Below are 25,046 nucleotides of genomic sequence, written 5' to 3' on the forward strand. Positions count from 1 at the left end.
TTTCCGTCCCTATTTCAAGTCATACAATTCTGAAGTCTATCAACTTTATATGGCCAGGTCATATAGAATCATTTCACACACATGAATCCACAGCCCTCCCGGGCCCTCTCGCATGCCTTCTTCAAGGCTTGTTCCTCTGTGTCCGTCCACTTTACGGTTAGCTCATCCCATGGTTTGCGTGATTGGAACTCTTCCCGGTATGTCTTGTGCATTCCCTGTAAGCGGCCAACCTCTCGCGGGTCACCAGTTCCCGAGTAAACCACGAACAGAGTACAGGGTGGAAGGGATTCGTAGATTCTGGAAATGTTAGATACGGTGCGCGACACCGTATTTGAGAGATCTTCCTGGGAGGTGCCAGTGCCTGGGGTAGCCTCGGAGGATGTTGGCGTGGTTTCTTCAGGGGGAGGATTCAAGCTGGTTGACTCGTTGGCTTTGTTTGGATCCGGGAGACGGTTGCACCAGCCTCGAAGGGCTTCGAGTTCTCGCATCCGTGCCCAAGTGAAGTCTACACCGCCCCCCGGAATAGAAGCATTGTTCTCGTCGCCGTTCACAACCGAGGAAATGCCCTTGACGATGCCCTCATCGTCACTGCACCCAATCGCGACGGTCGCCTGCGATCCGAATCCGCGCTCGGGATTGCCCCAGTCAACAACGGCCCCTGTTCGACCCTGACCAGTTGGTGTCGATTTTCCTGATCGTTGGGAGCGAGCGAGACGGCGGAAGATGCTTTCATTCGAAGCTTCGCTGGTGCCCCAGCTCTCTCCCTTTTCACATTTCAGCTTCACAAGTTCCAGCACAGCACGTGAGTCCTCGATGGAATCGTGACCTGTCATCCCCTTTTGGATCTCTTTCCCTAAATACTTTTGGCAAAGCCATTTCAGGCTGCACTTGAGTGGCGGTCCGCGCGGATGCGGGTAGATAACGGTGGTATCAATGATGAAAGGATGGGTAAGTTTGAGGGCGTTAAAATCAGAGTTAAGGGAGTGGCCGATCAGCACCGTACGCGGAGTTAAAATAGTAAGGAGCTTTTGCTGGATATCAGCAAGTGTCGTTGTCACCGGATCCAATTTTTCCTTGGTGATGCCGGAGAAACGAGTTAGGTAGTCGATAATCGGCTTCTGAGGCTTCACCAGTTCATCCAGCACCATCTCGCCGTCCCAGCCGACCAAGCTGATGCGGGTAAGCTCCGATTGACCTCCTTCCGTAATGCACATCTCGCAGTCGAGCGCCAACACGTTGCGGGCTGCTGTAATGCTACCTTGTTGAATCTCGGCTTCAGGCACTTGGCCAGCGTCCAGGTTCGGGACAAGAGTGTCAACCCAACCATCTTCAGCAGACTGACCGGCTCGTTTACGGTTCTCCGAATGTACCAGTTTCTCCTGTTCGGTGTTGAAAAAGGCCGGATGTAAGACGTACTCGTTATCGCGAAGGTCATCGACGGAGGTGATGAAGGTCGTAATCGGAGTTCGTTTGGCGACAAAGCTCTTGTCTACCTTTGCTCGTTTAGGACCCTTTTGGCCTTCGTTATCCTTGGACTTTGGTAGCGCCGAGAGTAGAATTGCCTGAAGAGGAGAATGGACTTTATTATATTTCGAGTCTCCTGGGGCCTTAACAGGCCAAATGTGAGGGAATATGTCTGCCAGTGGCTCCAATGGATTGGGGAGAGTCTCGCGCGAAAGAGGGCGAGGGTTGAAACGATGTGATCTATCTTCGAGAGGAAGTCCTTGCTTCCATCTCTCAAAGTCCGCCGCTTTGGCATCTTGCTCGTCTTCCCTGCCTTTGTCACTATCGGGGCCCGTAAGACCAGCCTTCTGTTCTTCACTGAGCGGGTTTTCCTCCAGCGGAATTGTGCCATCGAACATGCCCATTTCCAAACCTGGGACCATCAAAACAACAACTTTGCGAACATGGCCCGAATGCTTCACTGATATCCACTGCGGAGCGATCCCATCTGCGAAGCAATAGAGCAGCAGGCCTTGGAGATCTGCAATGCGAATGGACGACTGTAACCTACCTTCGACATAGGTAAGAACTGGATATTTAATCTTCTCGCCATCTAACCGTTTCTTCTTCTTCGCTCTGTTGTCCGTTGTGTCGCCCTGGACCTGTGTCGACTTGCTAGGTTCGCCTGCTGCAGGCGCATCGGCATTCTGGAGACGAGACAATGTCTGAGCGACTCCAAAGCCATTTCCCGGAGCGGAATCCGGCTTCACAGGGTCATCGTCCTCCAAATATCCGGCCTCCGCGCGCTTTCGCTTTTTCGTCCCAGCCATGTCAGGGCTGGTGGTGGCCATCACAAGCCGATGCGGGAGGGTTTCCGTGAAAGTCGTAGGATTCGAGTCGAATTAGGCGATATCTTCGTTCCTTCGATCTTCCGATGGCGGTTCCAGTAGAATTCGGCGAGAATGATAGCTGCTGGTCTTTGTTTCCGGTGGTTGGCGGAGTCGGAGGACTTTTATTTACGGGTCACGTGATACTGACCATATCAGATCTCTCCGTCTTTTCTGTCTTGATAGACACATTCCTTTATTCAAGAACACTTAACTATGGATACAGGAGTACAAAATAGGTATCTGATTCACCCATTTTGATTTAGCAATGATATTATGTGTACAAAGGGGTGTGTTCAACGACAAGATGGGAGGACCGATGCTGACTCATCGATGGCGTCACTTCGGAGTCGGCCCGTAATATTACGGTACGAGTTATCAGATCAAAATTCGCCTTCTCTTCTTCCTCTCATCCTTCCACCATCTCGTCCTTTTTTCCGGCTTCTGGAGACTCTACAATTGCGATATCGCGGACATTACTTTTTCTTGACCTGTCTAGCTGATTGTAGCGATTATTCCTTTATATAACTATTTCTTTCTCCCTGTCTCTTTCAAATAAGGCACTCACGCTCCATCACCCCGCCTGCCGCCCACCCCCCACCATAATCAATCAGTCAATTAACCCACCATGTCGAGCCTCATCGAAGCCACCTCCGAGCAGGAGTTCTCGTCGCACCTCGTCGCCCTCCCTTCCTCGTCCTTGCTCGTGCTCTACTTCCACACTCCCTGGGCTGCTCCTTGCACGCACATGCGCACTGTCCTCTCCACTCTCGCATCCCAATACCCCGTCACTACCCCGCCCGCCATCTCTTTTGTGAGCATCAACGCAGAGGAACTCCCCGACATCTCCGAGGACTATGATGTTACCGCTGTTCCATTCGTCGTCATCATCCGGGAAGGCAGAGTCCTGGAGTCGGTCAGTGGCAGTGATGCCACCAAGGTGCGGGACGCTGTGGAACGGCACGCTGGCCGCGGACCCGGCGCGGATGGCGCAAAGGCCAACATCCCTCCACCATTGACTGCTACCCCGAGAGAAAACGCCCCGACGACAGCTACTCAGCCTCCAGTGAACGCGAACGGTACTATTGGTGGGTCGACGTTGACCCCCGAGCAGTCGAAGGAGGCCCTGTTTGCTCGTCTGGCGGAATTGGTCAAGGCTGCGCCGGTGATGCTCTTCATGAAGGGAACCCCGAGTGGGCCTCAGTGTGGCTTCAGTCGGCAGTTGGTGGGGATCTTGCGTGAGAACAGCGTCAAGTACGGATTCTTCAACATCTTGGCCGATGAGGATGTGAGACAGGGTTTGAAGGAATTCGCAGACTGGCCAACTTTCCCGCAATTGTGGGTGAAGGGAGAGCTGGTCGGTGGTTTGGATATTGTACGTGTTTCTCATGAATTCTATTCTCTCGTTTCTCATGGAATGCTAACCAATTGATTCTACTACAGGTCAAGGAGGAACTCAGCAGTGACCCGAACTTCCTTGCTGAATTTTCTGTCAGCAGACCCGCCGCTGCTGCTTGAAATAGTGCATCATTAAAAAATAATGTACGGGTGTCAGGGCATGCATCCGATTTTGTTTTCCATTGATTTCTTTTCTTTCTAGATTTTTTTAAAGGAGCGATGGGGATTGACTTCTGCTCGTGATCTCTCGTCATCTTCAAGTTCATGTCTTATTTCCAGCGGTTTTTCTATTTATCCATTTTTATCAAGTGTGACTGAATAGGCACTCAAATGTAAAGGAAGTTTGGAATTACATTCGATGCAAACGCTTCCCAACAATATTTGGATAAAATATACACCAGCACATCTACTGTAGTATATGCTTGTAAAGACGAGGACAAATGTTGGATACACGGCAAAGCGTCGCTGTGGTCACAATAACAATTCTCAACCTGATATCTCTACGCCTGGCTGTCTGGCACCTGCGTTCCCTGCTGCTCTGTCTTCAATTCGTCCTTTCCTTGTTCAGTTTGAGACCCATGGGGTTCAGTATACCGAATTCGTTTGTTCCAGGGATCGGGGTGGTTATTACGAGACACCCGGAACCGAGAAATCAAGGCATCCTCGTCGACATATGCACCCGCAAGCCAACGTTTACCGGAATTGGTGTTGAAATGACGACGGGCGTGAGCAACCCGGCGGTTTTCGAAAATAACACATTCACCAGGCTTGAGCTTCAGCTCAAAAATGTTCTCCTTATCCTGGAGAATGTTTTCGAAATGGCATAGTGCCCTGCGGCCTCTCTCCAGTGCTTCGTAGGACCGGCGCTTGCCAAGCATGTTGGACTGGAAAGGAGGCGAATAATTGACATGACGAACTTGCTGCGTGTTGTCATGTCGCGAACGAGCGACTTCAAAAACAGGCCAGCTGTTGTAATAGACGCTGTTGTCGTGCACATACTCATAGCTCAAATTGAATTCGGTCAGTGTCTTGAAGTGGTCTGGCGCAAACGTTTGCATATCTTCGGCGGCGTTGACGGTGTCCACAAATAGAGACTCGCCCCCATCGCAAGAGTTTTCCAGGCAGTGCAACAGCTGAAATCCCGGTGGCTCGTTCATGTACATCAAGTCCATATGAAAGTCCAAGAATTGGCTCGTGTAAGCAACATTTTTGGCCTCGGGGACTGTGCGGACATCCCACGTCGGCCCGTAGAAAGTGTTGCGTAGAGGACCCATCCTAGTTGCGATCTTCTCGACCATCTCACGGGAATCAGGAATATCCTTGACGAAAATCATCCCCATGGCTGCCAGAGAGCGCATAGCGGAGGAGAGCTTGGCCTCATCATTCATGTAATCATCGTACGAGATCCAATGCTGGTATTTGCTCATCTCATAAGCATTCCATCGCTTTCGCAGTCTCATTGTGCCGGTGTTGTCGCTGACGAAACGGTTAGGCCACTGTAATTCTTCCAGGTTGTAAACAGATGTGTGAGATTCATCGTAGCCTTTGATATCGTTGGTCCATTTAATCTCGATTTGCTGGCCATTCCGTCTGATGTTCCGGGGTGCGACAAAAGGATGGATGTCAGTTGTCCGGAAGTTACGTTGCTTCGAATGCGGATCCACGCATTTGGGGCATTTGCAGGCGTCTCGCAGACTGAAATACAAGGAGGGCTTTTTACCGCGACTGCTTTCATGAAGCAGTGCTGTTTTGGTGACTTCAAGACCCGCGGGGAGAGGTTCTTCTAGCTTGGGAACATCCCGAAGTATAGATTTGCTCGCGGGGCGACGTGATGGCCCAGTCCTAGGATCTTGCTTGTGGACGGTTCTAATAGGAGGTTTGGTGTTGACTTGGGCCGCGGCTTGGGCTTGATCTTTGCCGGTAGGAGTAGCTGAGTAGCTGCGAAGAGAGAACGGGATGGAAGAAGGCACTACGACCCTCCGAGAGGATCGTAATAGAGCAGGCAGTGGGTGAGCCATGGTGGATCAATGGCAGCGATAAACGAAGGAATGCGATGGAGGACGGAGGATGAATTTGAGGAGAAGCTAAGCTAAGGCCTCAAGGCCGAGGCCGAAGCTCCGGTTACCGCTAGTATCGGGTGATTCTGTACGGTACGGTACAGATGACAACGGCTTTTGTTTTCCCCGATTTCATTACGTTATTGGAGATCCAACCAATCCGATCAAAGACAGATCAACTACGAGATGTCATTCAAAAAAGACAACTACGTTTAACGCTTCAACCGGTCATCTGTCATCGCCGAACTGGGATCAACCACTATTTCGAGCCATTCCGCTAGCAAACGCTCGTAGCAATCAGGCGCTTGTTGGCTTTGGTTGAAGAAAAGGGTGCTCTGCCAGCTCGCCTGCTGTTTTTCTTGCATTTGGATGCCAGACAAGCATTCCCTTGGTGAGATCCAGAAATGCTTCCCTGTCCTCTCCCTTAAGGAAGTCAATTGTGTCGCCTAGTTTCCAGTCAGGGATCAGATCTTTGTAGAGAAATCCACCTAAGATGTTTTGTGAGTCTGAAAATAATTTGTTTGAGATTGGAAACCCAAATACCATTATTGTTAAAGAATGGCCCACAGAAATACTCCTCCGCGGTCTTGTATACTCTGTTGTCTTCTTGCCTGACAGGTTCCGGCCATGAGTACTCTTGCATGTATTGATACCTTTGTAATACTTCTGGAACGGGTGGACTGAATAAGGCTATCATTTCAGCGATGTGTAGTTTAGCATTGTAGTGACCTTGTTGATCATGGATATGCCGAAATAGCTCTTTGCCTTTGATCATGTCCTATAACTGATCTGACATTAGTGGATGCAATAACTTAGAAGAAGAAAGGAACGCACCAGAACACTAAGATTCTAAATATCCGCAGGCATTTGCTATCCATTACCCAGTATCACCTCTGGCGCCTGATAGTGGTCTGGCTGAATGGGCTAGACGCTCCAGTCGTTGTCTTCCTTGAGTCTAGTTGCTAAACTAAAGTTGATAAGTTGTGGTATACTTCTCAAGCTTTTGAGTGGCCTGAAGTCATTATGGGACTGATACACTGGTTGTCCTGTTAAATCAATCTTGAAAGCCATTGGCTTTTCAAGCTGAGAATCCATGAAATCAGCAAGCACTGTTGGATCCTTGAATGAGACTGTGATGTTCTCAAGCTTTATATCTAGGCAGCCGCATGGGATCAGGATCAGTGACAGGAATCAAGGCCGAAGATAGACTTACCCGTATGAGCTATCCTGCATTCTTTGTGAAGATAATCAAACCTGGTAAGAAGAGCATGAATGTATGCTTTAATGAGTGGCAGTGGCACTTTTCTATTGCTAAAACGCCACTGATATATTGATAATGGCTTCCTCATAGGCGGGTATACAAGACATGAATATGAACCTCCTAAATTTTAACTTTAAAAGAGTCTAGTAATGTTCGGACCAGTGAGTGACCATGATGTGATGGATTTGCCGTGGAAATGTGCTCTTTAACCTCGCGCTCATGACCAGCGGAGCTCGCATTGTTATTGGCGATTTTCAGTGCCACAACACTCTCTGGTTCTTCGATATGCCTTTATCTTTGTTAGAGACAGAGATAACTTTGAATTGAACAGAAATCATTGAAAGCTACCCTTGCAAATCACGCGCGAGCCATACTGTTGACGACACGCCCCAGCCAACCTTGACCAGGGTTTGGTAACGATCGGCGAGTACCTCTCCAGGCCTCGCTGGGTAGAAGTACTTGGAATCGTATATTGGCGAGATCTCTTCATCAACGAGTATGCCAGGCGGCAAAGGTGGCCCAGGAGAAGGCATGGTAAAGGGTTTCTTGCGAAACAAAGCAGGCAAATGAGAAATGGGCGGTCTTAGAGTGTTCATTGCAATTGTTGCCGAAAAAGACGAGACTATCCTACGTTGTCGGAAAAACAGTCAAATGTAAATATATAGCACCACCTTAGTAAACAGACACAGACAAACTATGTGGAGCCCAGATAGGCTGTTTGACTTCGTCAATGGAAGTGGTTCTAGGTGAACGACAGTTCTTCCGATCCTTCAGAGGGAAAAGCCGCCTCTGAAGAGTGAAGGAAACGGTTCAACTACCAGGTAGAGATCTGAGGTGACCTGACAAAATATCCCGATGCTATTCTCATTCAACCAATCAGATCGCCGTATTCAGTGTTGAATAATGTTGTTTATTTCTGTACTGCAAACGGATGTTGAATCTGAAGAAGCACTTTCGTTTTACTATCGGGCTGCTAAACAAAGCTGTTCTAATAGATCTTCTCGGAGTTCTATCTTGATTCGAGGTATTTTAAGAATAAAACAATTGAAAGTGTTCCAGGGGATATGATGCAAAAGAGCTTTTACTATCTTATGCCTTGGAATAAATAAGGAGACGTCAGATAGAAATCCACAAGGCTATGCATGTAGGCCCTAGGGCAAACCGGGTATAGTCAGTCAATTCAGGATTTCCACGCGGAAAAACCACGCGTCGGAATCTAAAGCCCACGCACAAGCATGGGCTTTCTGTCGCTACCCACAGCTACCCCATATTTCCCAACATTTTGATCACTCATCTCGGATTTTTCTTTTTTCGTTCAATGATCCAGTCATCAATTCCATCTATCCTTTTGCCTGACTGAATCATCATCATCTACCTCGATGAGCGCGAGGTGGAATCGCCATTTTCGCTCTTGAATGAAAATTTAATACCAACCCCATACAATCACATGTATGTCGGCCGGGGGGGAACACCTCAAGGATGAGGTAGAGATCGTCTTATCCCAGCTTCCAATTAGCTTCTTGACTAATCTGATTACCCCAGGGCACACGGCGTCAGGTTGTCCTGGCAGGCGGCATTGCCGGTCTTGTCTCACGGTAGGGTTTGAATGATTTACCGACAGATGGAGAGATACCATGCTAATGAAATCGATACGATAGATTCTGCGTCGCACCCCTCGATGTTGTCAAGATCCGACTTCAGCTTCAGATTCATTCGTTGACCGACCCAATCTCTCACCATGGCGTCAATGGGCCAATCTACAAGGGGACATTATCCACGATGCGGGCCATCCTAAAAGAAGAGGGAGTGACGGTACGGTTTAAAATATCAACATTGACAATGCTACAATGGAGTTCAATGCAGTAATTAACGCGAATGTCTTCATCAGGGCCTCTGGAAAGGCAACGTTCCCGCCGAACTCATGTACGTCTGCTATGGCGCCGTCCAATTTACCGCCTACCGCAGCACAACGCAAGCTCTCTCCCAACTCGGCCCTCACCGTCTCCCTCCCCCCCTTGAATCCTTCGTCTCCGGCGCCGTCGCAGGCGGCCTAGCAACCGCTGCAACATACCCACTCGATCTTCTACGAACGCGTTTCGCCGCCCAGGGCCCCGAGCGTATCTACAAATCTCTCTTCTCGTCCGTACGGGACATCGCACACAATGAAGGCGCTGCAGGGTTCTTCCGTGGCTGTTCTGCAGCCGTGGGCCAGATCGTACCATATATGGGGATGTTCTTTGCGACGTACGAGACGTTGCGGCCGGCGTTGTCTGGGTATGAGAATCTGCCGTTTGGATCCGGAGATGCGGTTTCCGGAGTTATCGCGAGTGTTTTGGCCAAGACGGGTGTGTTCCCGTTGGATCTGGTTCGCAAGAGGTTGCAGGTGCAGGGCCCGACGCGTCACCTCTACGTGCATCGGAATATCCCTGAGTACCGTGGTGTATTCAACACCATTTCGATGATTCTGCGGACCCAGGGTGTCCGAGGGCTGTATCGAGGATTAGTTGTCAGTCTAGTCAAAGCTGCACCTGCCAGTGCGGTGACCATGTGGACGTATGAGCGGTCATTGAAGGTGCTGAGGGAAATGGAGGTTGGTGTCTAGCTAGTGTACTGCTCAAGTACATCAAATTATAATATGTAACATATCGCTTGATCTTGGGAAACAAGTCTAAAGTTCGATTCATTTGTATTCATCTCTTACTCTGATATGTGCCGAGTCTTAATTTGGTTTGGAGACTCAAAGTCAAGCAGCGCTAGAACAGCAGGGGGTGTCGCAAGCAAAAGGGCAGGATATATTCATATTTGACAATGGAAACAAGACACGAAAGAATCAGCCAGCATAGGAGAGGCGGCCACAGATTAGTACTCGACCTCCTCCTCAAGCTCCTGATCCATGCTGTCGCCGGCGACTTCTTCGTAGTCCTTCTCCAAAGCGGCCAAGTCCTCACGAGCCTCAGAGAACTCACCCTCCTCCATACCTTCACCGACATACCAGTGAACGAAAGCGCGCTTGGAGTACATGAGGTCGAACTTGTGGTCAAGACGGCTCCATGCCTCGGAGATGGCGGTGGTGTTGGACAGCATGCTGACGGAGCGGTCGACAGGGGCGAGCTCGCTGTCGGGGACGCGCATGGGCTTCTGGTAGTTGATTCCGAGCTTGAAACCAGTCGGGCACCATTCGACAAGGTTGAAAGAGGCCTTGGCCTTGACGGAAGCCACGGCCTGGGTGCAGTCGCGGGGCACGACGTCACCACGGTACAGCAAAGCGACAGCCATGTACTTGCCATTGCGGGGGTCGCAGACGACCATCTGGTTGTTAGGCTCGAAGCCTGTGGAGAAGGTCAGTCACCCAGCACAACCGTGTAAGAATTTCAGAGATAATATCGGGTCACATACACTGGAAGGTCAAGTCCTGGACCTTAAAGCTCTCGTGAGAGCTGCGCTTGCTGGAAACAACAGGGGCGTAGGAGATCAGAGGGTAGTGAATACGAGGGAATGGCACCAGGTTGGTCTGGAACTCGTTCAGGTCGACGTTGAGGACACCATCGAAACGAAGACTAGAGGTGATGGAGCTGACAACCTGGGCAATCAAGTGGTTGAGGTGCTCGTAGCTAGGACGAGGGATGTCCAAGTTGCGGCGGCAAATGTCATAGACTGCCTCATTATCGACCAAGAAGGTACAGTCCGCGTTCTCAATGGTGCTGTGGGTGGACAGGACGGCGTTGTAGGGCTCGACAACGGCAGTCGAGACACGAGGGGATGGGTAGACGGCAAACTCCAGCTTAGACTTCTTACCATATTCGGTGGAAAGACGCTCGAGCAGCAACGCACCGAAACCGGAGCCAGTACCACCACCGAACGAGTGGAAGATCAAGAAACCCTGCAAGGACGAGCAGTTGTCTATGGAGAATTAGTGTGGGGAACTGGTGGTGTCTGTTTTGACATCTTACCGGCAACACGGCGAATGCGGTCAATGACATCGTCGACGAGCTCCTTTCCGATGGTGTAGTGGCCACGAGCATCTAGCATGGATCAGCCCTGCTTCCTTTGTGTTTTTTTGTTTCCCTTTGGTAAATGGTCATACAGTTGTTGGCGGCATCCTCCTTTCCGCTCACCAAGAGTTCGGGGTGGAAGAGCTGGCGGTTGGCGCCAGTGCGGATTTGGTCAATGGGCTTGGAACAGTCAGCTCGATATTCATTCTCGTGCATCGAATTGATCGGCTTGAAATACGCACCGATGGGTCGAGGTCGACAAAGATGGAGCGGGGAACATATTTGCCGCTGCTGGTCTCGGAGAAGAAGGTGTCGTGAGAGCCACCCTCAGCGAGATCATTAGCATCGGGGTCGACACGACCGTCAGCCTTCAGACCATGTTCGAGCATGTAACTAAATGAGTAGAGACGAGTGTGGTTAGGCAATGTTGATTGATTTTTGGAGAGGCGGGATTGGGGTCAAAAAGCGGTGAAGGACATACAGCTCCCAAGCACTGTTACCCAGCTGGGTACCAGCCTGGCCGATGTGAAGATGGCAGATCTAAGTTGAAAAATGCGTTAGTAGACGAACTTGACAATCGAATCCTCATCAGGAGGATCAATTAGATGGGTTCTTGGATGTTTGGTTCAGGGGAGAGGGGGACAGAATGCGGGGACGGGGCAAGGTAAATAAACGGGCAGAAGCACATACCTCGCCTCTCATTGTGGATGAAGAAACGGGAAAATTAATTAGAGAATATGTAGAGATAGAGAACACTGGCAGCTATTCCAGCGGTGGCGGAGAGAGAAAAAAAGCCAGCAAAGGCGACGTTGGAGGAAGAAGAGAAGAAGAGAAAGAAGATGGACGCTGGGTGAGTTGGACGACTCTTACTAGGAGCATGGATGATTAAGCAGCCAATCAGGGTCCGTTCTGCCGCCCCTGACCGTCTTGTGCGGATCATTGATCTCATTATTGGGAATCCAAATGTGATATCTGATATGGAATCTCGATGGAGTCGACATTGTTTTTGATGAAGTTATTTACAGAGTAAAGATGGACCTGTTTACAATCCATCTACCACGTGCTTTTACGGCTGTGGAATGTGGGGGGGGGGGGGTAGATGACACATCCCTTGGACTGACTTGGGTAGTATCCGTAAGGGAGTCCAGGTCCTTGCGATGGACAAACCATGGAAAGAAACGAGTAGCGAGTCTATTATTGGCACGATTCCATTGTGGCAGCCGAATCGATGTTAATATATTCTCAGCATGGATAATTCGCATCCAAGCGGGGCCAACACGTCAACCCACTCGACAAATGATGTCAAGACTCGACTGTTTTCTTTTGCAACGGATGTCTGCAGATGAATATCTGCAGCGGAGAAAATCATAATTTCCTTATGCTCGTCTATCCGCCACTGCATCTGGTACACTACTAACACTTCAAGATAGAGGCAAGGCAGCGTAGTACGACTTAGGTAGGTGGTAAGGATGGACTGGGTCACCTGGCTTCACGTGACAGCCCCTGCCAGTACTGCCAATCAGATCCTCCAATCGCATTGCACGATCGATCTTTCATTTGTTTTGTTTCAGTGGCGAGCAAGCAAGGATCCCCCCCCGGCCTCTGATTGGCTCGTGCAAAATAGAGGTATCATTTTAGATGACATGCGTAGAGCTGGAGAGATCTGCTACCTCATAAGGTACTAACTACTATGTATGTAGATGCTCAAAACCACATGTCTTCATCAACATCCGTCAATTTAAACCCTCAGCTCCATTATGTTTATAAATAACCTCATCTTTATCTTCGTATCCCAACGGTCTGGACCAGAAATCTCTGCTCGGACCCATAAATTACGCCGTACTTGACCCATACGGCCAAGCCGACCCGTGCGATCGGCGTCTCTGCATTTGCCATCCGGCTCTCTTAATTAATTAATCTTCTTTCTTCATCTTGGTCCTTATCTGGCTTCGATTGCGTTTCTTTTTCCTCTTCTCTTGCGATCTTCTTTTCTTGTCGTCTTCATCGTCTCCTTCAATTCCTTTTGTTTCCTTCTTTGGCCTGCTGTGATTCCCTTCTCTCGTTCTCTCCAGCGGCTTTTTCCCCATCTAGATCGTTAGCCACAGAAAAAAAAGGCCCGATCCTCCCCACTACTGTTCTTTAGTTTCGTCTCTAGTCTTGGTATGTCTCTCTTCGGTCTCGGTCTTTCTTGCTTCCAATCAGTTTTCCAATTCCCAGTTTTCTTCTTCTTCTTTTCTTCCTTTTTCATCATCATTCTTTTATCTTGCTTCTTACTAACATCCTTTAGCACAACATCTTTTCATAATTGGCCTGGTGCCATGTCGACCCCCGTGGACGAAACCAAAGCTCCCCATTACCCCGAAGAGAAGAAGAAGGAAAAAGAGGGCAACGATGTCTCCCCCACTTCGGACGATGGCACTTACGTCCATGAAGGCTCCAGAGACAATCTGACCGACCATCTCAAGGTAGATACCTCGTACGCAGACGATGACATTGGTGGTCTCCGCTCTCCCTCGGCCGCCCGAGAGCAGGCCATGCGTCTCGAAGATGACCTAGCCTTGCTCGAGGCCGAGCGTGTCGCCTCCAAGTCGACCCATGACGATCGTGAGACTCAAGGGGAAGAGAGTCACTCCATCAGTCGTACGCGCTCTCATCGATCTCAGCCTGTCGATGAATTCGATGAGGCCACCAACCCATTGCACGAGAAGGCCGCCGTGTATAACCCCCCGGAGAACCCCAACACCAAGCTCGCCAAGTTCATCAAGAAGCTACACAACTCCAGCTTCATCGTTCGCTATGCTACTTACATCATACCCGTCGTTATCCTCCTGTTGATCCCTCTTCTCGTTGGTGCTCTGGCTTTCCCCGACGCAAGCGTTGGGGGGGTCAAACTGCTATGGTTCTCCGTCTGGTTGGAAATCGTTTGGTTGACTCTTTGGGCAGGAAGGGTATGTCAGCACCAACTTACTGGATAATGAGACATCGCTAACATTTGCACTAGATCGTCTCCAAGTGTATCCCTGTCCCTGTAGGCGTTCTTGCCAGCATTTTCACCAACAATGGAAAGAAATGGCGCGACTTGGCGAAACAGCTCGAGCTTCATGGAACTATCTTCTTTTGGTGGTTGGGAGTGGAAATCTCCTTCCTGCCAACCATGAAAAACCACCACGTTGATGGCGATAAGGCCACCAGAAGCTGGGAGAACACAGTCAACAAGATCATCATCTCTATCTTTGTCTGGACCATTCTGAACCTCATCGAAAAGTTCATTATACAGCTCATCGCTATCAGCTTCCACCTGCGCACATACGCCGATCGCATCGAGATCAACAAGTTCCAGATTGGAAGCTTGGTCAAGCTGTACGATTTCTCCAAGGCTAAGATCGAAGCTGCCGATGACGAGTTCGAAGAGAAAGGGGAGGCCTCTGGCACTGGTGCTAAGACTCCGCTGCGCTATGCTAAGGGTGCTGGACGTGTAGCCAAGGGAGCTTTGAACAAGGTCGGCGATGTAGCTGGGGCTGTCGCCGCTGATTTTACTGGCCGCAAAGCAACCAACAGCAGTCACCCCTATTCCGTTGTTCTGACTCTCCTGCGAACCACAAGTGGCTGCCAGGTCCTGGCTCGCCGTCTTTACCGTACCTTTGTGCGGGATGGGTTTGACACCGTCTTCTCGGGTGACTTGAAGGAAGCTTTTGACAACAACGATGAGGCCGACGCCGCCTTTGTCATGTTCGATAAGGACATGAACGGAGACATCTCTATGGAGGAGCTTGAGGCTGTTTGTGTAGAAATCGGTCGTGAACGCAAGTCCATCACCGCCTCGCTGAAGGATCTCGACTCGGTCGTTGGTCGCCTGGACAATGTCCTGGAATTCTTCGTCATCGTCATTTCTTTGATTGTTTTCTTGTCTTTGATCTCGACCTCGGCCGCCGGTGTGCTCACCTCTGCGGGCTCCAGTGTCCTCGCCCTGTCCTGGCTTTTCTCCGCCACTGCGCAGGAGTTTCTCCAGTCAGTCATCTTCGTCTTCGTCAAACACCCTTTCGACGTTGGGGACCGTGTCACCGTCTACGGTAACTCGGGTGATGCTGGTCTGGGTGATGACTATTTCGTCAAACAGATCTCCTTGCTCTACACTGAGTTCAAGAAGATGCAAGGCCACGTTGTCCAAGCCCCCAACACTTACCTGAATGGACTATTCATTCTCAACCAGCGCCGTTCAGGTGCCTTGGCTGAGGCTGTTCCCATCGTCATCAAGTACGGCACCACACTCGATCAGATCGACGCCCTTCGGCAACGCCTGCTCGAGTTTGTCCGCAGTGAACAGCGAGAATTCCAGACTAACATCCTCACTGAATTGCGCGCTGTTACCGATAACTTCTCCATCACGCTCAACGTTGTCTTCTTCTACAAATCCAACTGGCAGAACGAAGGCCTGCGTCTTCAACGCCGCAACAAGTTCATCTGCATGCTTATGATCGCCCTGCAGGAGATCGGCATCGAGGGACCACGCATGAACCTCCAGGGTGCCGGTGTCGACATTCCCTTCCATGTCAACTGGCACGGCGCTGGTGGTAACGCCATGCCTACCCAACCCATCGTGCCCCCCGGTAGCAGCGGCGAGGACAGGCCCCAGTCCAGCGGTGATAGGAGCGTCACCACCTCCCTTCCCGAGAGCGCCAACACAAACAGCGCCATGCGTCACCCCTCCATCCTTCGCAAGGGCATGAACACCGCTGCTGCCCGCGCTCGCGGCGACTCAGTCGCCTCCCGTAAACACGTCGACTTCTCTCTTGGCATGCGCGACGTCTCCTCAGCCGACGTGATGGGCGATGTCTTCGAAGACCGCGGTAACCGTATCGATGAAGTCGTCCGCCAAACCAACCGTGAAGCTGCTGAACGTCGCATCCAAAAAGTAGAGGAGGAGGAAGAAGAAGAACGCAGGAGCCGCACATCGTCCCGTAACCGCCGCCACTCCAACAATACCAACCTCAGCGTCCCCTCCAACGACGCAATTGGCCGTCGATCCGTGGAATCCCAGGGCGCCAACAGTATCTCCTCCATCGGCCGAAATCGCTTCTTCCGTCATCGCAGCAACGCCAGTCGTGAGCAGGACGACATGATGGAACAAGGGCGTTCCAATTCTCAGATCCGTGCCGTTTCGCCCGGTGACGCCAGGAGTGTTGATCAGCATTCCGCGCACCAACACCATCAATAATCATACAACATCTGCAACAACCCCCTAGTATTACCCCCCTGGCTGTAGGGAAGGGGAATCATTTCACATTTCTTCCACATATTCTTTTTTTGAACATATTCCCGGGTCTTACATACCTACACGCGCACACCCAGTGAGTGACTGTTTTTACTTTTAGACTATTTCATATTCTCTTGTTTCCTACCCTTTTCATATGATTTCTTTCACATACGACAGGATGATCAACCCATCTACACAATTTCAAAATGCCATATTAGCCTGTTTTCATGAGTCACTCTGCGATGTTTCTACGTTGGTGGTACGTTTATTTACAAATTGGATTTATGGATATGGTTCCATGGACACATGATTTGGGATGGAATATATATATATATATATATATATATATACTGTTTAGAAGAAATCAAATATCATATCATTTTAATCAGACCACTATTGATTCATACAGAAAGAGAAAAAAAAAAAAGTTATTCATGTCATATCATCTCATTACTCATTAATGCAAAAGAACCAGTTCATGTACAGTAAATGGCCGGGTTTGAAATCACTCCTTTTTTTTGGTTCCTTTTCTTGTTTTTCTTTTTTTTCTTTCCTTTTTTTTTCTGCCTTTTATATATTTCTTGATGTTGTTCAAGGTTTTTTTTTTATCCTGCTTTTGTCTGGGCCTGTTGAAAATTTCAAGTCTCGTAGATACACAATTTTGAAACAGAAAAGAGAAAAGAGAAACGAAACACAAAAGAAACGCAAGAATGGACATCAGTGATAGACGATCTGATAAAAAAAAAAATGGATAAAGAAGAGAATAGAAGAAAAAAGCCGAACAATTCGATGAATGTAAACATGTGATTACACCCAAGATTGAAACGGAGATGAAATAAAAGCCCGAACACCCGCTCAGAATAGCTTGAAAAAAAGATGGGAGATAAATGAAATGAAAATGCGACAGACTGGTGAGGGTACTCTGACAATGACAAAACTAGAAGCAATAAGAAAAAGGTACCATAGAATGTAAACCAAGGAGCGAAGATGTCTGTAAATATCACCAGGCAGATTCAGGAAAACGGCCAGTGTTATCACTCCAATCTAAATAAACCTCGATCTATCTCGGTCGAGGGGTCTGCTCAGGATCCAAATTTGGCAAGGGTGTATGTAAAGGCCGAGGCGTGGCTTCGGAATCCAGGGTTGGGTCGATATCGGCGTCGGGACCAAATCCTGTATCCTTGGTCGTCTTCATGGATGGTGTGTTGGGACCGGTCGTCTCAGAATTCAGAGCGCCTGTGTCCGCAGATGCCATTGGAGGGGTTGATTGGCCTTTGTTCTCTGGGTCACTTGTGTGCGCAAGGACTTCAGCATAAGTTTGGGAACGCGAAGGCGATTCTGAAAAAGTCATCATAGGGGTCATTTCGCTGGATTCCGGCTCATTGGGCGAAGGTGTCTCTTTCGGACCGATTTCATCCCCAACCGATTCCTCGGATTCCTCGGGGATATAGAGATCGTTGAATTTATCCTCCAATCCAGTACTGGGAAGAGATTCAGGTGACTCCTCTCCGCTTTCCTCAATAGCTTCAGAATTGACATTTCTGCCGCGTTCCAATGACTCTCTCTCCTTTTTAAGTAATTCTTCGCTACCACTGACAACGCTGCCCCGACTATTTGTCCTCATCATCTCAATTCCCAGCTTGGAGCCAGGCCTGTTAGCCCTGGACTGCGGACTGCTTGATCGGCCCTGGGAATTTCCAAGCTCTTCATCCTCGTCATCGCCAGACTCAGCGCACTCGTATCGCTTTTTTTCTAACGATTCGCGTTTCGCTCGGATGGCTTCAGTAGACCGCTGCTTGCGAGGCGTGGGAGTTTCAGGGATGTTCATAGCAGCTGGAGCAGAAGCCGCATGAAGGAGGTCCGGGAAGGGAACTTTATTTGAATCTGATTTGAAATCTGGAGTATCCTGAGCTGCAGCTGCCTCTTCCGATATCCCCAGTCCGCCTTTGTCCTGATTCCCCCATTCATCGGTATGGCGGCTAACAATGACGGGGACTTCCTCATTCTTGATGGAATCCATATCTCCAAAATAGCTGCTACCAATAGAATCTTCGCGGCTGGACCCCCGGTATGAGCTGGAAGGCATAAGAGGGAATCCAGAAGATGTTGAGCCTGGACTATCCTCAGTAGGCATGGGAGTATGGCGGCTAGTGGAAGAAGGCACTGGCAACGACTGGGAAGGATTGTAGTCCTTGGGCGGAGGCTTCCACTGGCAAAACTTGCACAATGCCTCCGTGAGTTTGGTTAGGGTAGGGGGTTTTTCAATCAGCGCGTCAAAATGATGGGTTTCGGGCAGGTCTTTCAGATAGCCAGTCAGGGCAATGATGGGAGTATGCCGGTTAGCACTTCGTGTTTCTCGCACCATACGTGCCAGATCTGACCCATTTACCTGAGGCAGCTTGAACTCCGACATGATAATATCAAATTGGACTTCACTCAAGGCATAACGCATAGCCTCCCCACCATTTACAGCCGTGATTGTTCGACAACGAAGTTTTTCAAACAGGCGCTCCATAACTAATCTCGAAACAGGATGATCTTCGCAAATGAGTACGTCCAATGGCCGGAAGAATGGCCCTTCAAGAAGATTAATCTGGGAGAGGCGTCGAGAGCTCTGACGACGGCGTTGTACTTTGAGTAGAGCCTTGGTGCGTGGATCTTCGTTATCGGACGACGAAGGTGAGATATCAAATAATTGGCTTCGACGCTTGTAGTGGCCTGCGACGTATGATTCCTTCGCCAAGGACGATGACAATTCGCCATCCTGAGATCCAATGGTCTGTGATCGCGTCCTAGTGGTCGGAGAACTGCTGAAACGTTGCCCTGAAGGTGTTTTGTCTGGTGAGTGAGCTGTAACCCGGCCAGTTTTGATAGGAGACGATGCAGCTGAACCATGTCTCACGCTGGATACACGGCTTTGATCCACATTTCCAGGTTGAGCTGATCCACTCGACTGGTGCGAGTTAGTTGAAGATGAGCCAGAAGTTTTTCTGCGTTCATGGTTGGTACCAGTGCTGAATTGGACCAAGAGCGGGGAGGATGGCTGTGATGGGCGACTTGGTGATGAATTGGCCTGGCTCAAACTAGATGGAGACGAGGGTCGGTTGTTGCCTTTGTTCTGGGACATGGTCCGTTGCAGCGGCATGGGTAATGGGCTGCCTTCAAGAGAAGGTCCAGACGAGGGTGGCGGTCCTTGTGGTTGTGTCAGCGGTGGCTGTTGGGTCTGCGCCCCGTTCTGAGTCTGACCCTGCGGCTGCGGCTGTGGCTGTGGCGGTTGTTGCGGTTGTGATTGCGATTGCGACCCTGACGCGGATTGCCGTTGTTGTGCTTGCAATGCCTCCTGTCGCAGCTTCTGAATGACGTCTTTGTTTGCCTTCTCCAGCATCGGCAGATTCTTGAAGGAGAAACTGCCAAAGTCATCTGCCAAAGTGGGCTCACTCAACCTTCTAATACGGGAATCACGGGAATCACGGACATGAGGTGGGATGTGCAATGGCATTAATGGCCGTTTGATCGAGTTGACTTGTGAGCGGACCTTGAAGAGTGCATCATGAGGACGATCTGGGTACGAGCCAGATGTGGATGGAGTTTGCTGAGCTGGCTCATCCTCCAGTTCCTCGGTAAAAGCCTGAAGGGTAGCGCCACGCGCGTCAAAATACTCTGTGTCTTCTGGGTTTTCAATGTTAGGGACAAACTCGGCTTTATCCTCGAGCAGAGTATCCCACTGAACATCTGAAAACCATGGGTGGCTGCGAATCTGAGCCCCTCCATTCGGGAATTTCTCGCCGACATTGGCCCCGAGCCGCTCTTGAGGGTTGATTGTCATTAGTTTGTTCATAAGGTCGATCGACTCGAGGGATGCTAGCTCTTCTGGGTCATCTGGCCAGTCGATTCTCCTATTGAGAATATTATCGAACACCTCGTCTGGAGTAGGAGCATTGAAGGGTGGATAACCGAAGAGAAATTCAAACATAATACACCCCAAGGACCACCAATCACTCATCTCATCCTGACCAACTCCGTTGATTGTCTCGGGTGCGAGATAGTCTGGGGTACCAACGAAGCGTCTATTGTGATCTTCGGGATCGAAGAGTGCCATCAAAGGGGGCATCATTGATTGCTGGGGAGGCGTACCATATGATCCTTGGGGGTTGCTAAATGTTGGCTGTAGCGGGTGCAAATATGGAGATTCGCTAAGCTCACTCTGGGGCTCTTCTTCGGTATGATTATTCGAATGAGGAACCGGTATTGGAGCAGATCCTTCGTTGCTTTCATTCAAAGAGAAAGTTCGAAATATCGCGCTCAAATTTTCGCTTCCACCACTATCACTGCGGTAGCCAGATGCACGTCGAGATGTTTGCCGAGTAAGCCCGTTGCCACTTTGGTTGAGATTAAAGTACGACGGCTGGGTCAAGCTGCCCGACACATCAGGAGCGATCACCGGCGTAGAGCCTGGCGAGTTACCACCCTGGAAATCGAATGAAGCTGACCGAGAGGAGGTGATGGATGTGGCACGAGGGAATGGTCCCTGGTTGAGAAGGTCGGGAGCTACATCATTGGGACTTTTAAGGACGCGTTTCTGGCGCCCGACGAGACCCATGCGGGACAAGCCAAAGTCGGTCAATTTCAGATGTCCTGTTTGATCGATGAGCAAATTATCCGGCTTGAGATCGCGATGCACGATGCCCCTGCCGTGTAAATGTTCGACTCCTAGAACGACTTCGGCGATGTACTTTTTGGCCCAGTCTTCTGGCAGTCCACCCAAGATTTTCACCAGAGAAGCACAATCACCGCCATTCAAATATTCCATGACCAGATAAAGATAGTCCTTGCTCGAAAATGTCCAGTAAAGTTTAGCAACGAAATCACTTTCCCCTTGCCACATCATAATTGCTCGCTCGGCCTTGACATTTGTGACCTGGTTCTTCGCAACCATGTCCGTCTTCTTCAACACTTTGATTGCGAAGTATTCCCCTGTCGTCTTTTTCTTGGATAGATACACGCTACCAAAGGCACCTTTACTAATGGGCTTAATGATTTCAAAATCTTTGATGGACGGAGGTGCCGGGCGGGGCTGAGGTTGGCTAACGGAGGTCAAACGAGGTGAAACAGCCGGTTTGGCGGCGTCTGAAGAAGTTGCCGATGATTCTCTGCGATGATGGCGAAAGTGAAGATGTGTCAATTCGCCGGAATTCGTCGACGGTGAAACTATGGGGGATGGCAAGCTTTCTGCGCCATTGGAAAGACGAGGTTTCGGCATGCGCAACGGCGAATGGGGGCCCGACATTCTGGCCGGTGAGGGCTGGCGTCGAGGAGAACTGGATAAAGGAAGTACTAGGCTCCTGCGTTTTCGGTCGAAACTTCTTTCAGAAGAGGGTGATTCTGTTCGAACGCCCCCGGGAAAGGCAGAAGAAAGAGCACTGCTGTCGCTGTTTTCACTCGCATCGAGCTCTGCCAGCGAAATACCTCTTCTGGATGGCTGCGAAGTGCCTAGTAAACCAGAAGCACTCTTATGAGAGCGAGGGGTAGGACACTCCATAGGACTGTTAGATCCGGTGGAGACGGCAACAGATGACGGTTTACCATCCAATGGAGGCGGCTGAACGCGTTCGGAAGAGTTACGCATGGACATCGTCAATGCGGACATTGGCTGTTGTTGCTGTTGCTGTTGCTGCTGCTGCTGCGGCAGTCGTGGTTGCGGTTGTGGTTGCTGCGGTAGTGGATGCTGCGGCAGTTGCTCCTGACTCGAATCTTCCGTGAACCCGGAGTCAAGCTCATGCGGAGTATCATCGTCAGAGCAAGATGAGTCACTCAACTGACCAGCAGCGATGCGCTCAGCCTTGCTAAGAGCCGCTGTGATGCACTCTTCAACCAGGACAGTGTATTCGATACGAATGCGTTCCGCATATTCAACAATTTTGCGGTGGCGGATGACTGCGTCCACTTTGGCTTTGGAGACCTGTTCTGTATCGGTACACAAGGCAGCTAGGCCCTGTTCCTGTTCCAAAGTATTGGAGCTGGGGGACTGCCATTGAATAACCTGGGAGATTCTAGACTCGGATTGTGGTGACAACGTTCGAAAATCTTCCGCGTTGTCTGGACGTGACTCCCTGATGACTGGCATATTGATTTCCAGCGCCGTGTCACATAGATCGAGAACCAGCTCCACAATACGAGACAGCGGCCGCCGCACAGCGAACGACCGAGCTCGGGCATGTCCGATACCAGAGGCAGAATGATCTCTCGACCTTGGCGGGGTACCAGGGGCAGAGCTCGAGCTGGAAACGGCTCCAGATGATGGGGCAGAGTTGGCGGGCGACGGCCCAATGGGCAGTCCTTTATATTCTGGCTGAGGGGTGGTAGCAGGGCTGCTTTCACTGGGGAGTGTCCTGCTATGTCGGGCCTCGAGACCGTCCAACACCTTCACTATTGCATGACGATGCTCATTGAGATTTTCCTGGGCGATTTGGACGTCCATCTCGGCCCGATGTTCCTGTAGACAGAGATCCGAGTGCTTTTCAAACCACCACGGGGTGATTTGACGTTCACAAATACGACATAGGACAGGATCTGGAGCGGGATGCTTCGATTGATCTGGCTCATTCGCTGCAGCCTCGGCCAACGTCGTTAAGTAGTTCGCCAGAACTTCGGCTCCAACGCCCAAAGATTCCACCAATAAATGAGGAAGGTCAATTGTCACTTCCCTTGGCTCGGTGAACGGCCGTAACATCCACATGGTCTGCATTTATACGAGCGCCATTAGTAATCGATCGTTGAATAGCATTGTTGATAGAATTTCAAGAACACCTACATGGCCTGCACCATCAGCTGTACGGTCAAAAACCATAATTCCTTGCGCTTCCATATGAATAACATCATGCCGGTGCTCCTCTGTCGTCTCCGGTGGTACTTGGGCATCCTCCTCGTCCTGCTTCTCGCTAATTTCCTTGTCTGATTCCAAAGGGGGCGGTTCCGGCGAGTATTTCAAGACCGAGTCGGGGCCCATTTGCACACCAAAGCGAATAAAGCGACTGCGCGAGTCATCCTCCTTCAAAGACTCAATCGCGTCGTGAAAAGTATTCTTATAGCCGACCAGGATATCGGAGACCATGCGCCCTTCGACAGAATCGGGAGGGGTCCCGACGACCTGCTTCCACGAGGGACTAACCCATTTGATCCGACCATCAAGATCCAGATCAATGATAACGTTCAAGGTCTGCTCCGCCGCCTCCTTCAAGTCCTGGCGTTCTTCGCGCATATTGTCGCTGAGGGTGCGAGTCATGGGTGAGAATTTCGGATCGATGCTCCGAGCCTCCTGCCTCAAGGCCGTAACGGCCGGGGGAGCAAGGAACTGAGCACTCGAGGTGCCATTGCCTGCCATGCTGGGTAGGGACACGATCGAGACGATGGAAAAGCCCCCCAGCGGAGGGAGGACGACGGTCGGTTTGCGGCTCGTAGGGAGAGGATAGGAAAGTCGAACAAAAGAGATTGGGAACAGTAAACAGATTCTGAGCAGAACCGTCTGCCGGGCAGAGCGGGTGCCCTTTGGATTGGAGGTTATGGATTCATCCGCAGCATCAACTGGCCATGGCGAGATTCGCGGGCGGGGGGTGGAACGCCAGTAAAGACAAAAGATGACCTCACTGCGAAGTGGACGAAGCTATTGGATTTGCAGTAGATACTGCTCCCGAAAAGGATGAGGGTTCCGAAAAATAACAGATAAAGGAAAAAAAATTGCAGAAGCAACAGACGAGAGACAAAAAATGTCTTGGTCACGTAAGGACAAGAAAATCGAGGCAGGGGAAAACGGAGAGAAGCGGCTATGCGGGGGAATTGGCGCGACGGAAAGACGTTGGACGCGAAGCCAAAACGATTGACGACAAGCCAACCTCTGGTTGAGGCTGGCACGAGGCAGGTCGAATATAGATGATAAATAAGAGAAAGAGAAAGCAATGGGGAGGGCAAAGGAGAGGTTACTCCATGGGATGGGGAAAGAAAAAACGAGGAGGGGGAGAAGAACAGCGAAGAAAGATTGACGAGAGCGAAAGAGAGAAAAGGCGGGAAAGGTAGTGGGCGGTGGGAAATCAGACCACAGTAGGAAAAAATGAGGATTAAAAAAGAGAAGTATCAGAAGAAGTATTCGATATCATAAAGAAGTAGACATACAGAGTCGAAGAAGAATGAATTCGAATGGACGAGAGAAAATACTAGGGATTTGCAGGACTGCTTATCGGGTACTTTGTTCGTTTAGCAGGAGATGAAGATACCCAGATTTACAGCAATTAGTCTGGATTTACAACTACTATGGTTATTAACTGGATTAGAGTTATATTGGGATAGACGAGATGTAGAATTCGATCGAATAGAATACTCTGTAGAATTAATAGAATTATCCATATTTGTTGTTGTACTTTTGTTGACCAACTGCTGTTTTCCGGATGAGATGTTGTTATAACAGATCGTATTATTATTCTCAATAGCTTTCTTTGCCCTGTTATTCTTTTATTTTATTAATTTAATTATATTAATATGCTATGTATTACTCCAAGCCAATAATATCACTATTATAATCCACTGTTATAGTCGTACTAATACATCTTCTGATCAACTCCAGATCCCATCCAGGATCATCGACCACACGACCAACGCCACTCCTGTCGCTCCTCCATACTCGACATTCTTCCAGTCTGGTTGCTATGATGTTTATTGTTGTTATTATTAATTCTAATGGATTGTATGCGTTATTTTGATATA

At 49.8% G+C, this 25,046-nt stretch overlaps 8 protein-coding genes across 8 annotated transcripts; 3 read left to right on the forward strand and 5 right to left on the reverse strand.

The window, feature by feature from the left end:
* Positions 1 to 68: 68 nt before the first annotated feature.
* On the reverse strand, positions 69 to 2,294 carry ASPWEDRAFT_118887 (RNA exonuclease; the record flags this gene model as incomplete). Its single annotated transcript, XM_040828856.1, has 1 exon — positions 69 to 2,294. One exon carries the CDS (start codon positions 2,292 to 2,294, stop codon positions 69 to 71), a length of 2,226 nt encoding a protein of 741 aa, XP_040685169.1.
* A 664-nt stretch (positions 2,295 to 2,958) lies between these two features.
* ASPWEDRAFT_32125 (PICOT family protein) lies at positions 2,959 to 3,848 on the forward strand (the record flags this gene model as incomplete). The annotated part of the gene is made up of 2 exons (XM_040833615.1): positions 2,959 to 3,705; positions 3,774 to 3,848. 2 exons carry the CDS (start codon positions 2,959 to 2,961, stop codon positions 3,846 to 3,848), a joined length of 822 nt encoding a protein of 273 aa, XP_040685170.1.
* Positions 3,849 to 4,228: 380 nt separating this feature from the next.
* On the reverse strand, positions 4,229 to 5,746 carry ASPWEDRAFT_176561 (putative Gamma-butyrobetaine hydroxylase subfamily; the record flags this gene model as incomplete). Its single annotated transcript, XM_040831530.1, has 1 exon — positions 4,229 to 5,746. One exon carries the CDS (start codon positions 5,744 to 5,746, stop codon positions 4,229 to 4,231), a length of 1,518 nt encoding a protein of 505 aa, XP_040685171.1.
* A 271-nt stretch (positions 5,747 to 6,017) lies between these two features.
* ASPWEDRAFT_62631 (uncharacterized protein) lies at positions 6,018 to 7,783 on the reverse strand. Its single transcript, XM_040838662.1, has 7 exons — positions 7,395 to 7,783; positions 7,217 to 7,335; positions 6,999 to 7,166; positions 6,716 to 6,939; positions 6,620 to 6,634; positions 6,329 to 6,563; positions 6,018 to 6,273 (listed from the first exon to the last, which is right to left on the reverse strand). The coding sequence occupies exons 1-7, from the start codon at positions 7,640 to 7,642 to the stop codon at positions 6,083 to 6,085; spliced, it is 1,200 nt and encodes a 399-aa protein (XP_040685172.1). The 5' UTR covers positions 7,643 to 7,783; the 3' UTR covers positions 6,018 to 6,082.
* Positions 7,784 to 8,497: 714 nt separating this feature from the next.
* On the forward strand, positions 8,498 to 9,648 carry ASPWEDRAFT_54633 (thiamine transporter TPC1; the record flags this gene model as incomplete). Its single annotated transcript, XM_040838082.1, has 4 exons — positions 8,498 to 8,530; positions 8,589 to 8,641; positions 8,705 to 8,858; positions 8,935 to 9,648. 4 exons carry the CDS (start codon positions 8,498 to 8,500, stop codon positions 9,646 to 9,648), a joined length of 954 nt encoding a protein of 317 aa, XP_040685173.1.
* Positions 9,649 to 9,905: 257 nt separating this feature from the next.
* On the reverse strand, positions 9,906 to 12,124 carry ASPWEDRAFT_72412 (tubulin alpha chain; the record flags this gene model as incomplete). Its single annotated transcript, XM_040839243.1, has 7 exons — positions 11,729 to 12,124; positions 11,520 to 11,578; positions 11,281 to 11,431; positions 11,131 to 11,218; positions 10,997 to 11,068; positions 10,443 to 10,946; positions 9,906 to 10,375 (listed from the first exon to the last, which is right to left on the reverse strand). Exons 1-7 carry the CDS (start codon positions 11,738 to 11,740, stop codon positions 9,906 to 9,908), a joined length of 1,356 nt encoding a protein of 451 aa, XP_040685174.1. The 5' UTR covers positions 11,741 to 12,124.
* A 1,232-nt stretch (positions 12,125 to 13,356) lies between these two features.
* On the forward strand, positions 13,357 to 16,253 carry ASPWEDRAFT_119705 (Mechanosensitive ion channel family; the record flags this gene model as incomplete). The annotated part of the gene is made up of 2 exons (XM_040828930.1): positions 13,357 to 13,986; positions 14,040 to 16,253. The coding sequence occupies 2 exons, from the start codon at positions 13,357 to 13,359 to the stop codon at positions 16,251 to 16,253; spliced, it is 2,844 nt and encodes a 947-aa protein (XP_040685175.1).
* Positions 16,254 to 17,352: 1,099 nt separating this feature from the next.
* ASPWEDRAFT_32131 (protein kinase RIM15) lies at positions 17,353 to 23,673 on the reverse strand (the record flags this gene model as incomplete). The annotated part of the gene is made up of 2 exons (XM_040833616.1): positions 17,353 to 23,031; positions 23,104 to 23,673. The coding sequence occupies 2 exons, from the start codon at positions 23,671 to 23,673 to the stop codon at positions 17,353 to 17,355; spliced, it is 6,249 nt and encodes a 2,082-aa protein (XP_040685176.1).
* Between the last annotated feature and the right edge of the window lie 1,373 nt (positions 23,674 to 25,046).

This window comes from Aspergillus wentii, assembly GCF_001890725.1.
Source record: "Aspergillus wentii DTO 134E9 unplaced genomic scaffold ASPWEscaffold_8, whole genome shotgun sequence".
NCBI classification, from domain to species: Eukaryota; Fungi; Ascomycota; class Eurotiomycetes; order Eurotiales; family Aspergillaceae; genus Aspergillus; species Aspergillus wentii.